General features: G+C 42.2%; 1 protein-coding gene across 2 annotated transcripts in view; it reads left to right on the top strand.

Annotated features, from left to right (window-relative positions):
* TP53BP2 (tumor protein p53 binding protein 2) overlaps nt 1-14,494 on the top strand; it is a 64,819-nt gene that overhangs the window by 33,378 nt on the left and 16,947 nt on the right. For both annotated transcript variants that reach the window (XM_049776420.1, XM_049776419.1), the window contains exons 3-8: nt 951-1,064; nt 6,221-6,303; nt 10,159-10,260; nt 11,832-12,006; nt 13,489-13,670; nt 14,051-14,215. In XM_049776420.1, the coding sequence (XP_049632377.1) occupies nt 951-1,064; nt 6,221-6,303; nt 10,159-10,260; nt 11,832-12,006; nt 13,489-13,670; nt 14,051-14,215 (821 nt within the window). The remainder of the gene's footprint in view (nt 1-950; nt 1,065-6,220; nt 6,304-10,158; nt 10,261-11,831; nt 12,007-13,488; nt 13,671-14,050; nt 14,216-14,494) is intronic.

The following is a 14,494-nucleotide window of genomic DNA, read 5'->3' as shown; positions in this document are numbered from 1 at the left end:
ACCTAATAGATAGTAACAGCATGCTGTTATTTAGAAAGGGCTTTTTTGGGGCTCGGAGAGATAGCACAGCGGCATTTGCCTTGCAAGCAGCTAATCCAGGACCAAAGGTGGTTGGTTCGAATCCCGGTGTCCCATATGGTCCCCTGTGCCTGCCAGGAGCTATTTCTGAGCAGACAGTCAGGAGTAACCCATGAGCACTGCCGGGTGTGACCCAAAAACCAAAAAAAAAAAAAAAAAAAAAAAAAAAGAAAGGGCTTTTTTGTTTTGTTTTGTTTTGTTTTGTTTTGTTTTTTTGGGTCATGCCCGGCAGCGCTCAGGGGTTACTCCTGGCTCTACGCTCAGAAATTGCTCCTGGCAGGCTCGGGGGACCTATGGGATGCTGGGATTTAAACCACTGTCCTTCTGCATGCAAGGCAAACGTCTTACCTCCATGCCACCTCTCTGGCCCCAGATGGAGCATTATTAAAAAAAAAAAAAAAAAAAAAGCCAGGGCCAGAGAGATAGCATGGAGGTAGAGCATGCCTTGCATGCAGAAGGACAGTGGTTCGAATCCCGGCATCCCATAGGTCCCCCGAGCTTGCCAGGAGTGATTTCTGAGCATAGAGCCAGGAGTAGCCCCTGAGCGCTGCCAGGTGTGACCCTAAAAACAAACAACAACAAAAAAATAATGCTCCATCTGACAATTTAGACATTCATAGAAACATTGGCAATACTTCAGAGGCCATTTTATAAGACAGACTACAAAATCCTAGATCTTTTTTCCCCCAGCACTTTATCTAGATTGGACACTGATCATAGAGGTTGTGAAGTGTGTGATATTTCTCATGTTCTATTAATGAAAAATTTTCTGAAATGCTAAGTATTTCCTATGTTGCTAATGCATTATTTGTGGGGAAAAGGAATTGTCAATATTTGTTTTGATTTAATGAGATTTCTTTTTGTCCTTCAAGAGCGACCTGTGGCCGATAATGAACGCATATTTGACATTCTACAGAGATTTGGAAGCCAGAGAAATGATGTTCGTTTCTTTCTTCGTCATGAGCGGCCCCCAAGCAGGGATATAGGTAAGTCCGGTATTATGAGTCATAACACCAATTGGAACTTTTTGCATTTTTTGGAGCCACACCTAGGTAGTGCTTGGGGTTTAGTCCTGGCTTTGCTTAGGGATCACTCCTAGCAAGTTTGGTGGACCATCTTGGTTGCTGGGGATTGAACCTGAGTTGGCTGCATGCAAGAGAAATATACTACCCACTGTACTACCATTCCTTTTGTTTTTGTTTTTTGGGCCACACCTGGCAGTGCTCAGGATTACTCCTGACTTTGCAATTGGGAATCACTCCTGGCTGGCATAGGGGACCATATGGGATGCTATGGATCAAACCTTGTTGGCTGTGTGCAAGGCTCTCACCCTACCCACTGTACTATTGCTCTGCCCCTTAATACAATTTAATATGGTTAATGGGGACTGAAGGAATAACACAGCGGGTAGAGTGTTTGCTTGCACATGGCCAACCCGGGCTTGATCCCTGACATCCCTTATGGTTCCCCTGAGTCTGCCTGGGGTGATATCTGAGCTCAGAGCCAGGAGTAGCCCCTCAGCGCTGCTGGATATGGTCCCAAATACAACATAAAGCAAACCAAAAAGACAAACAAAAAATAGAATTTGGTATGGCTAAGTTAATGCAGGATTCTCCAGAACTGACCAAGTGTGTCTGTGCCACCCTGTGATCAGAACTGCTGATGCACGGGGTTAAGTGACTGGTCAGAGGCTGTCTAGAGGCAGAGCCAGGAGTGGAACTGCACCCTCTTTCTTCTTGTCTTTCAGTGCCACTGGTTCTGTTACTTGATGTTAAATAAGATCATGCTCTTTGTCTCTGTGCTGCCTTCACTGTATTTTCAAGTTGGCATTTGCATCTTATTTTATCTTGTTATTTCACATGAATCGCTGTACACATCCTCCTCTGTTAAATGTGTTGAATTTTACCTGATGTCCCTCTACCAGTTTAAGTATCTTCCTGCTTAGCACTGGGTGAATTATTCAATAGTCTCTCAATAGTACAATACACACTTTCAGTGTGTTGTAATGTGAGAAATATCATCTGAAAGACAAAGGAGCAGTTTTGCATTGTTATAAAACACCAGTGCCACATAGTGTTTAAATTGGGATAAAGCAGAATTGCATTTTGGTTTCCATTAAGAATGGTGGTAAACATTTTTACTGTATACTTCTAGATTGCACATTAGGAGACTTACCTGTTTTTATTATTGTTTTGTCCTCCAATTTAACTAGGAACTGTGACTCAGAGTGTATATGCAATTAGATTAAAAATTATTTTTCTTTTGCTTCTTTGGGTCACACCAAGTGATATCAGGGGTTACTCCTGGCTATGCTCTCAGAAATCGCTCCTGGCTTGGGGGACCATATAGGACACCGGGGATTGGACCAACATCCATCCTGGATCAGCCACATGCAGGGCAAACACCCTACTGCTGTGCTATCACTCTGGCCCCTAGATTAAAATTTTTTGTTTTGTTTCGTTTTGTTTTTGGACCACACCTGAAAGTGCTCAGGACTGCTGGCTCTTCTGGCAGTGCTAATTGTCCATATTGAATGCCGGGGATTGAACCTGGGTCAGCCTTGTGCAAAACAAATGCCTACCCATTGAACTATCGCTAGGTTCTCCCAAAGTAGTTATTATTATTATTATTATTATTTTGTTTGTTTGTTTGTTTGTTTTTGGGTCACATCCGGCAGCACTCAGGGGTTACTCCTGGCTCTATGCTCAGAAATCGCTCCTGACTGGCTTGGGGGACCATACGGGATGCTGGGATTTGAACCACTGTCCTTCTGGATGCAAGGCAAATGCCTTACCTTCATGCTCTCTCTCTGGCCCTGCAAAGTAGTTATTTTTAAGTGGTAGTTGTGATCAATTACCAGGGTGCTTAGAGAACTGAGCAGTCTTTAAAGATAAAGCTAATCCATTAAAGTTAGGTATTCAGTGTGATGTCTGACTCTAAGGACAGACATTGATTTATTAGCATGGGAATTTGCGTTGTTTCAAGAAAGAAACAATGGCCATTTGATTCTGAAGAAATTTTAAGACTTAAAAAAAGAGAGACTGATTCACCTCCTTTCCCTCCATTGTCATTTCTGTGATAACAGAGCTGGACCACACATTTGGATTCTGGTATTCGCACACTTAGCTGGGGTGCTGTTCAGTGGACTGGGGAATGGGCTCACACTCGTTGGCGTTAAATGCTGACTAGGCGTCACACACAGTGACGTTTGATGCTCATGTGCTTCGCTGTGGTCCCACCAGAAGATCGTAGACCAGCCTTCTGTGTGCTGAGGTGTCCTGTGGCCATCAACGGTTTGGTGTTGGGAATCCCAAGCCCGGGTGGTGCCATGCTGCGAATCACAACACCATACACCATTCAGCCTGATGGGCCCCTCACAGGAAGTTTAATAAAAAAAAAAAATGAATGTGGAAGGGAGCATGTGCCCATGCAGTGCTCAAGGTGCCCAGGTGCCATTCCCCATGATTCAACTGAGAATACTGGGCCCAGGAAGGCACTGAGGATATACTGCCTCTGCCCCATAGTGCCGGACAGTGCCAGGGCCTGAATAGAGGTTGGGAGCATGAAAATCATGTGTTCTATAACACTCCTGAGCTAGCTCCTTACTTCCTTAAATAAATCCTTATTTATTTATTGTATTTAGGGGCCACATCTGGAGATACTCAGGGCTTACTCCTGGCTCTGTGCTCAGGGATCCGGAGACCCTCTGTGGTTCTGAGGATTAGACCCAGGTCAGCCGCATGCAAATCAAGTTTACCTTACCCGCTGTTCTATCTCTCCTGCCCTGTTAAAGAAATTTTCATTGGGGCCAGAGTGATAGCATAGTGAATAGGGTGTTTGCCTTGCACATGGCTGATCCAGGCTCTATTCCTGGCATCCCTTATGGTTCTCCAAGCATGTCAAGAGTGGTTTCTGCATGGTGTGCCAGTAGTAACCTCTGAACACCACTGGGTATGGCTCAAAAACAAACATTTTTTTTCCGCATCAAAATTTTTGGTATGGGGCCTCCCAAGCAATGCTCCAGGTGACCAAGAGCTGCTCTCAGTGATTCTTGCCACCAAATCTAGACTTCCTCATACCCAATGGTTCATACCAATTGGGGGGGGGTGGGCTCCAGGTAACCACACAGCAGGATTTGAGGGTTGGGATAGGGAGAGCATGCAGTGCCAGGGATGGAATTTGGTCCTGTTGCATGCAATGAGTTATCTCCCTGGCTCCTAATCTAAAATAGTTTAGGAAACAATTTTCTAATTCTCATTTCTGGGAAATACAGGTAATTTTTTTCTGTCTTTTCAAAGTCTGCTGTGGATACTGTTTGTGTTCTTACAGATGTCTAAGTTTTTAAGACTCCTTTCTCTTTATGCACTATTGTGTAGTTCTGAGAGCTCCAAATATTCTGATATGGATTTTTTTTTAGAAAAAGGGCAGGGGCTGGAGTGATAGTACAATGGTAGGGTGTTTGCCTTGAAAGTGGCCGACCCAGGACAGACCTGGATTTGATTCCTGCATTCCATATGGTCCCCCAAGCCTGCTAGGAATGATTTCTGAGTGCAAAGCCAGGAGTAACCTGAATGCCGCTGGGAATGGCTCAAAAACAAAATAAAAAGAAACAAAAAAATAGTTTTCTTTTAGTACTCATTTAGTATTCAGAATACCCATTAATTTTTAAATTAAGAAAATGGAATTATCTACATACATAAATGAAAAATACTTTATAGTACTTATGAACTACCATAAAATGTTTTAAGTAGGGGCCGGAGAGCTAGCATGGAGGTAAGGCGTTTGCCTTTCATGCAGGAGGTCATCGGTTCAAATCCCGGCATCCCATATGGTCCCCCATGCCTGCTAGGAGCAATTTCTGAGCCTGGAGCCAGGAATAACCACTGAGCACTGCCACACACACAAAAAATATGTTTTAAGTAATTTAGATTTTAAAAATCTTAATTGTTTTCAATTGCTCCCTTTCTCTATAAGCTATCATCTTGTTAATGTGCATTAGATGGGTTCATTTTATTTATTTTATTTCTTTCAATGAATCTATTTTGATTTTACTAATTAGTGGATAAGTTAAATCATGAACTAGGAGGAACAGGGGGGCCAGAGTGATAGCACAGTGGTAGGCCGTTTGCCTTGTACACAGCTGACTTGGGACAGACTCAGGTTCTATTCCAGACATCCCATATGGTCCGCCAAGCCTGCCAGGAGCAATTTCTGAACACAGAGCCAGGAGTAACCCCTGAGCGCTGCTGGGTAAGGCCCCAAAACCAAAACCAAAACCAACCAAACAAACAAAAAAACCAAAACGAAACTAGGAGGAATAGCTATAGACAACTGGTAGGAGTTACCCATAATCACAGAGACATTAATTTTGTTGTATTTCCTCTTTTGGTATCAGAAAAATGGAGCTTTCTTTGGGAATAGTTAGCATATGTCTTTTATTTTTTGTGCAAATCATTCACCATTCTAAATAATTGGTTTTCAAAAACAGGATAAATTATGAGATTTTTAACCTCACTATCATTAGAAATTATTTTTGTTATAATTATACTTTCTTTTTTTGTTTTGTTTTGTTTTTGGGTCACACTCGGCAGTGCTCAGGGGTTACTCCTGGCTCTGCACTCAGTAGTCGCCCCTGCTAGGCTCAAGGACCTTATGGGATGCCGGGAATCGAACTGTGGTCTGTCCTGGGTTGGCCACGTGTAAGGCAAAGACCTACCACTATGATGCCACTCTGGCCCCAATAATTATACTTTCAGTTTATAGGATTTAAAAAAAAATGGGGGGGGCGGAAGGCCGGTGGGATAGGCTGGAGGTAAGGCATTTGCCTTCCATGCAGAAGGACAGTGGTTCGAATCCCGGCATCCTATATGGTCCGTGCCTGCCAGGGGTAATTCTGAGCGTAGAGCCAGGAGTAAGTAACCCCTGAGCGCTGCCGGGTGTGACCCAAAATCCAAAAAGCCAAAAAAAAAAAAAAAAACAGTACTAGGGACCAGGATTGTTGCTCAGTGTGCTCAGTGGTAAAGTACATGTTATGTACATATGAGATCCTGGACAGGAAGCACACAGCATACTAGGTGAGAAATAAATACTGTTATCTGCTAACTTTTGTCATAATACATATTTTTTAAATTTATATTTATAGTTAGTGGACCCCGGTCTCAAGATCCAAATCCAAAAAGAAATGGTGTAAAAGTTCCCGGTGAACAGAGAAGAAAGGAGAATGGGGTAAGTTTGCATTTTAATATGTGCTATCTTTGTAATAGTGATAGCTTAATCCTTCTATCTGTCATTGCTACTTTGCTATTCAGTGAATTATTAGGGGTTGGGAGCTGGAGAGATAGCATGGGGTAAGGCATTTGCCTTGTGTGCAGAAGGTCAGTGGTTCGAATCCCGGCATCCCATATGGTCCCCTGAGCACTGCCGGGTGTGACCCAAACCCCCCCCCAAAAAAAGAATTATCTTTATTTATTTATTTATTTATTTATTTATTTATATTTATTTATTTTTTTGTTTTTTAGTTTTTTTGGGTCACACCTGGCGATGCTCAGGGGTTACTCCTGGCTGTCTGCTCAGAAATAGCTCCTGGCAGGCACGGGGGACCATATGGGACACTGGGATTCGAACCAACCACCTTTGGCCCTGGATCGGCTGCTTGCAAGGCAAACGCCGCTGTGCTATCTCTCCGGGCCCAGGGATTATCTTTATTATATAAAAAAAAAAGTTATTTTGGAGCCAGAGAGAGAACAACAAGTAAGGTGCTGGCTCTGCAGTCAGAAATTACTCTTTTTCTTTTTTGTTTTGTTTTTTGGGCCACACCTGGTGATGCTCAGAGATTACTCCTGGCTATGTGCTTAGAATGCACTCCTGGCTTGGGGGACCATATGGGATGCCGGGGGATCCAACCATGTCCTGTCCTAAGCTAGTGCAGGCAAGACAGATGCCTTATTTCTTGTGCCACCGCTCTGGCCCAGAAAGTACTCTTGGTCTCTTGGTGGTGCTCAGAGGAACCATTTGGGATGGCTGGGATTGAATCTAGGTTTGTTGCATGCAAGGTAAACAGCCTACTACTGTTTTGTCTCTCCAGCACTCACAAACTTAGAATTTTCAATTTGGGATCAGCACATTTATGTTTCTTCAGTCTTCGATAGATTTTGGTTACAATCCAATTCATCAAAAGTGCCATTTGCTTTTACTCTGCCTTTCCAAGTTCTTCCTGTTCCTCTTCTTTGATCTTGTTATTTTAGACAGGAAAGGCTGGATGGAAATGGTCTCAGTCATTTACTGAATTAGAACATACAATGTTATCTTTGTTCTCAGTTTGTTCAAACTAGTTGTGGAAATGTGATTGTCAGATATTAAACTGCGCATATTTCATGGACCTAGTTAAGTTTGACATGTATGTATTTCTTATTTCTAGCTTCATCTTCAAGTTCTTCTAACTTGTCCACTTTTTGTCACAATAAATTAGTTGCACTTTCCAGAATCTATATGAATTGTATCACTGAATAAGCTTGCATATTTGGGCATCTGAATAGATTACAATTTGCTTATTTGTTCAGTTGTTGATAAACATTTGGATTGTTTAGGTTTGGGGCATTCCATATCAAGCTGCTGTTAATGTTTGGATTGAAGTCTTTCGTAGAGACATATTCTTATATTTCTCTTGAGTGGAATGTTTGAAATGTATGATGTATATTACATTTTGGAAAAGCTTCCAAACTTTTTTTTTTTGGGGGGGCCACACCGGGCGGTGCTCAGGGGTTACTCCTGGCTGTCTGCTCAGAAATAGCTCCTGGCAGGCACAGGGGACCATGTGGGACACCGGGATTTGAACCAACCACCTTTGGTCCTGGATTGGCTGCTTGCAAGGCAAACGCCGTTGTGCTATCTCTCTGGGCCCCCAAACTATTTTTAAAGGGATTATAGTATTTCACATTCCACCAGATGTTTCCATACCTTTTCAAGATTTAATATGGTCCTTTATATTTTGTTTATCTAGTATGTGCATTGTGATTTTATTTGTATTTTTCTAATGACTAATGATGCTGGGATTCCTTTCATCTTATTTGCTATTTTTGTATCTTTCTTAGTGAAATACTTGTTCAATTCCTTAGTTAATTTGGGGCTGGAGGTTGGGCCTCACCCTGCTGTGCTCAGGGCTTAATCTGGGCTTTGCACTCAGGGGTCACTTATGGTAGGCTTGGGGGACCATGTAACCCTGCCCATTGTACTATCCCTTCAGCTCTCAATAGTTCTTTTATTAGTTAAATGAATTGCAAGTATTTTTCCCTTTCTGTTACTTTCTCTTAATTTGGGCTATTTTTGTAGTTTTAGCTCTTACATTTAAGATTATGGTACATTTTGATTTAACATTTGCCTGTGGTATGAACATTGGAGCTCAGTTCTTTTCTATGTATGTATCTTTGTTGTGCAAGTTATTTAGTTTTTTTTTCCCATGCAGTTTTCTTTGTGCCTTTATCTAAAAATCTGTTATGCCACATCAGTTTGCATTTCTTTTTGTACTCACTATGCCCTTCCAGAGATTATTTTATCTGTCTTGACATCAATGAAACATTCTGTTGCTTATTGAATTCATGTTTTGAATTCATGTAGTTTTAAATTTCTCATATTTATTCTTTTCTAAATTGTGCTATTCAAGATCTTTTGCTCATCTCAAGTTTTAAATTTTTCTTGTCAGCTTATACAAAAGAGCCAGTTGAGATTTGATTAGGATTTCGTTGAGTTGTGTTTTGTCAGTTGATAAACCATCACAGTATGGCTCTAGGTTTGTTTAGTTGTTCTTTTCTATGTAAGTGATATTTTCAAAATATTTCCGTAGTTGAGTTGCTGATTATAGAAACATACTTGGTTTTTGCACTTTGGTCTTTTTCGTGCTAAATAGCTTATTAGCTCTCATAGCTTTTTTCCCCCTTTTTTCCCCCTTTATCTTATTTATCATACTGTTATGCAGGAGTTTCATGCAAACGATGTTAGTATCTTTTTGGGTAGATTCCATGTCATTTTTTTCCATAGGTGATTATATGGTTTGTGAGTAAAGAGTTTACAGTGGAAGATAGCTTTGTAATACTTTACTTCATTTTCTGCTTCTAACACAGTGGCTAAGAATCTCTAGGGCAGTCTTGAACCCCTGTTGAGAGTGAACTTCTTGCTTTGTTCCCATTTATCTTGAATTTTGGGAAGGGATTTTTATTTTATTTTTTTGAGAGGATTATCATTGGTGGTTCTCAGTACTTACGCCTAATTCTATTCAGGGCTCACTCCTGGTGGTGCAAGGTAAGCACCTTAACCCCTATACCATTTCTCTGTAAGCACTATCTGAATTTTGTTTGTTTTTGGGCCGTACCCGATGGCACTTGGGTTACTCCTGACTATACACTCAGAAATCGCTTGGGGGACCATATGGAGCCCCAGGGGATCGAACCGCAGTCTGTCCTAGGTTAGTGTGTGCAAGGCAAATGCCCTACTGCTTGTGCCACAGCTCCGCCCCATCTGAAATTTTTTAATGATAATGCATATTATGTTTAAAGGGTATTGAACCTACTACATTCAAGGTTTGTGCCAGTCCTTGTTGTCATATTTAATAATTTCAAATGCCACTTTTTAATTAAAACAACAGCAAGGTAACTAAAATTTTTAAATTATGTCATCTTTGAATCTATTTTAAAATTTGCAACTTGAAGTCAGTTTTAGTCTTGTCTCTAAGTCTGTTTTATATCTTAACAATTACTATAAAGGTTGAGAGTATATGGGGAAAAAGGTAAATACTTTTTTACAATTATCTTGGGAAAAACTTGTCAATACAGCTTTAATATTTAATAAAGACTCTCTGATTTTTTGTTTCTTTTTGTTTTGGGGCACACCCCATGGTACTCAGGAGTTACTCCTGGCTCTGTGCTCAGAAACATTCCTGGCAGTCAGTGCTTGAGGGACCAAATGGGATATCAGGGATCGAATCTGGGTAGACCATGTTCAAGGCCAATGCCCTACCTGCTGTGCTATTACTCTGGTCCCTCTCTGATCATTTTATAGTGAGTGGATTATTTGTGTTTTATTTTGTAGGTTAATAACCCTAGGATGGATCTGACTCTGTCTGAACTTCAGGAAATGGCATCTCGGCAGCAGCAGCAGATTGAGGCCCAGCAGCAGATGCTAGCTACTAAGGTAAGAGCTTGTGTTTGTTTGATTGTTTAGTGTTTGGGGCCTTGATGTATAGGTGCAGAGGGCGTACACCAACTTTTGAGCCATCTTCCTGCACCACTATAATGCCTTGTTTTAAAATTTCTTAAGGATAGGAGCCGGAGAGATAACACAGCGGTAGGGCATTTGCCTTGAATGTGGCCAGCCCTGGACAGACTTGGGTTCGAGCCTGCCAGGAACGATTTCTGAGCTCAGAGCCAGACCTAACCCCTGAGTGCTGCTGGGTGTGGCCCCCCCCCAAAAAAAAAACAACCCATAATTCTTAAGGGTGCCACTTAAGTTTTATTTAGTTTGGGGCCACACCTGGAGGTGCTCAAGGCTTACTTCTGGCTCTTGTGCTCAATGATCCCTCCTAGTAGTGCTAGGGGTTAGTCATCTAATCTGAACCAGATATCACCAGACTTTCTTTAAAGATCTTTGAGGTTCCCTGCCAGTTGGCCTGTGGTTTGATTTCAATTTTGCAGGCAATGCTGTCTCAGGTCTGCAACTGTAGCAGGGAAGCAGGTCTATTAGTGAATATTTTCCAGTAAAACTCTTCTGACAGAAAGAACTGCAAGGGCTAGTTGACCTTCAGGCTGTAGTTTGCAAGGTCCAAAAAAAAAAAGACCAAACTCAACTGACCAATCTCTCAGTGACTAAATTTGCTGAAGCAGTATTGGGCAGTTAATGGTATAATCTATAAAATTACCAGGCAAGGGTTTCAAGTTCTAAATAGCCAGGGAATGAGAGCAAGCCAGTGAGTGAGAGAGATGTTGAGAGATCAAGAGATGATGAGGGAGAGAGAGAGAGATGTTGTGCTCATCTAGCAGTTCTCAGAGGCTACTCCTAGTTCAGTGCTTAGGGGACCATTGGTACCAGGGACTGAGCCCAAGTCTCCTGCTCACAGAACATGTGATCCACCCAACATATAGAGAGATCTCTCTGGCACCCCTTGAAAGGCTCTTAAAGGGAGTGCTCATCATGCACTGTTGCTTTCCTTGTAATCATTTATACATTTGTTTGTAGTATGATGCCAGGCGCCAGCTTCCTCAAAATCATGTGTCTCATTGTTTTTCAAATTTTAATTTGCCTACAGCTCACTAGGAATCTTACTGAAAATGAACATTCTGATGTTTTTCATATGTGAGTTGGGATGGATAGTTTGAAGTTTTAGCAAGTTCACAGGTGAATAGAAAAGACATAAATTTAAGTTGTCCTTATAAAAAATAAAAGGTTGATTTCTGGGACAGGAGAGTAAGCAGCGAGTAGGGAGCTTGCCTTGCACATGACTGATCCAGAGCATCACCGGGTGTGACCTAAAAACAGCAACAAGAGAAAGCAAAAAAAAAAAAAAACAAAAACCAAAAAACCGAAACCTAAAAGAACATGAGCTTGAGCTCAGGACAGTCTGTTCTTCACAAATTTACTGAAGTTATTCAGAGAGCATTGTCCTGGGACGATGGGGAGCCTATCTTCCCAAGGGACACAATTTCATTATTTGGGGTGAGCTATATACATCTGTTTACAATTATGTGCTGGTGACTTTTTTTCTTTAGGAACAGCGCTTAAAATTTTTGAAGCAACAAGATCAACGTCTCCAGCAACAAGCAGCTGAGCAGGAGAAGCTTAAGAGGCTAAAAGAAATAGCTGAGAGTCAGGAAGCAAAGCTCAAAAAAGTGAGAGCACTTAAAGGCCACGTCGAGCAGAAGAGGCTGAGCAATGGGAAACTGGGTGAGTGCTTAACCAGAAGGCAGCTGCATTTGAGATTGCTTTGGTAGAAAGTGGCACATCGCTGTCAAGTGTCTAGATAAATGTGTAGGAAGCAACAACAAGATGCGACTTTATAAGGATAGTCTTAATTTGGGCTTTTGTTTATTTGATTTTGGTTTGGGGGCCAAACCCAATGTTGCTGAGCAGTTTCTCCTGGCTCTGACCCAGGCATTACACCTTGCGGACTCAGAAGACCATTTGGGATTCTAGAGATTCAACCTGGGTTGATTGCATGCAAGGCAAATGCCCTGCCTACTGTACTGTTGCTCCAGTTTCTGATTTTTTTTTTTCAGTGCTCAGGAACTACTTTGGCTTAGTGAACAAGGACTGCTTTCCTAGTATTAAACATGGGCCTGTCTGCTTACAAAGCATGCATTTTAATCTGTTTTTTGTTTGTTTGTTTTTGATTTTTTGAGTTACACCCAGAGGTCAGGAATTACTTCTGGTAGGCTCAGGGATGTGGGCTCAGATTTGGCCATGTGCTCTGCAAACACCCTACCCGCTGTGCTACTATTCTAACTCCTGTGCTAACTCTGAATGCTCTCCCTGGCCCTACAAAATTTTAGAAGAAATTTTTTTAACTTTAATCTCCATGCTTAAATAAAGTTGGTGAATATTCTAGGCAAGGTTTTAATGTTAATATTGAAAACATTGAATAATAACTTAATTAAAAAATATTATTTTTTTGTTGTTTTGGGTCATGCCTGGCTGTGCTCAGGGTTTACTACTGGCTTTACATTCACAAATCATTCCTGGCATATGAGATGCCGGGAATTGAACCCAGATCAACCGCATGCAATGCAAATGCCTTACCTGCTATGGTATTGCTCCTAACTTAAATCTTTTTGATGGAAAGATGATTCCTTTATTGTATGGTTTTTATTCACACACTAGCTCCATTTTTTGTAATAGCGTTATGGTTAAAATTGTATTTAATAATTCTATCTTCCTGGGGCCGGAGAGATAGCATGGAGGTAAGGCGTTTGCCTTTCATGCAGGAGGTCATCGGTTCGAATCCCGGCACCCCATATGGTCCCCCGTGCCTGCCAGGAGCAATTTCTGAGCCTGGAGCCAGGAATAACCCCTGAGCGCTGCTGGGTGTGACCCAAACACACACACACACACACACACACACACACACACACACACACAATAATTCTATCTTCCACTATGAAATAGAGATTAAAAGATAGAAAAAATTCTGTTTTCAAAAATTTGGAGTTTAAGTCATAACAACATGAAGCCAATTTTGCTAAAGATATATTTAGACAAAGGTACAGACATTTCGGGGTGTCTGTGTTCTTTTTCTTTGCACGCAAAAGTTTCTGGAACACTTGGGGGAAGTTTCTTTGCTTTCTCTGAGAACATTTATTGTTAAAGCCCAAGCCCAGAATGTGGTTGGTTCTTGCTTTTCAGCCCTTGTTGTTTTTGCCATTCTTATAGTGGAGGAAATCGAGCAGATGAATAGCTTGTTCCAGCAGAAGCAGAGGGAGCTCGTCCTGGCTGTGTCCAAAGTAGAGGAACTTACCAGGCAGTTGGAGATGCTCAAGAACGGCAGGATCGACGGCCACCATGACAACCAGTCAGCGGTGTCAGAACTCGACCGGCTCTACAAGGAGCTGCAGGTGATGCCTGGGTGTGGGAAGGTGGGAACCTCCTTCCTCTCCAGGCACTGCATGTCCCTGGTCCTGGCAGGAGGGACTAGGCTTCAGTTACTTTTCTTTCTTCATCATGGAGAGGGTGGAGACCGTGGGCTCTAATCCCCAGAGCAGCCCGAAGAAGGTTTCTAGAAGCCCAGGCAGGCAGCCTGAACTTGCCCTGCAACCACAGCGTGGTGGTCTGGGCCACTCCGAGAGGAAAAGCGGGACTAGGAGAGTGACCTCACACTTTGAGAAATTATGTAATAGTTAACCATGTGATAGTTCATTTGAGAGGTATTTGTTTTGCTTTTAATTCTTGCTCCTTGGTCCTCCCTCCCCTTCTCCCCCCTTTTTATTTTATTCAGTTAAGAAACAAATTGAATCAAGAGCAGAATGCTAAACTGCAGCAGCAGAGGGAGTGTCTGAATAAGCGCAATTCAGAAGTGGCGGTCATGGACAAGCGTGTTAATGAGCTGAGGGACCGTCTGTGGAAGAAGAAGGCAGCCCTGCAACAGAAAGAAAATCTGCCCGTAAGTGAAGCTGTGTGTGCTGGGCTTGGGAGCGAGCAGGAAGACAGCAGTCCCAGGGGTAAAGTGGGGGGGGGGGTGTCAGTGAGACACTGCGGCTTCTTCCCTCTTTGCTCAGTGCTCCCTCAGAGTCTATCTATAGTTCTGTTCTCTGACTCTTCCATGTTCTTACCTGTTTTTGTCTCATCTGAGACTAAAACATGGGGGAGTGGGCACTGGGCACTATCTTTGTTTTTGGAAGTCTTTTTAGGCTGGGTGGCTAGAAGCTGACAGTGCAATTTT

Source organism: Suncus etruscus, chromosome 7 (assembly GCF_024139225.1).
Source record: "Suncus etruscus isolate mSunEtr1 chromosome 7, mSunEtr1.pri.cur, whole genome shotgun sequence".
NCBI lineage: Eukaryota > Metazoa > Chordata > Mammalia > Eulipotyphla > Soricidae > Suncus > Suncus etruscus.
The sequence above is the reverse complement of the archived record's forward strand: the minus strand, read 5'-3'. Positions and strand labels throughout refer to the sequence as shown.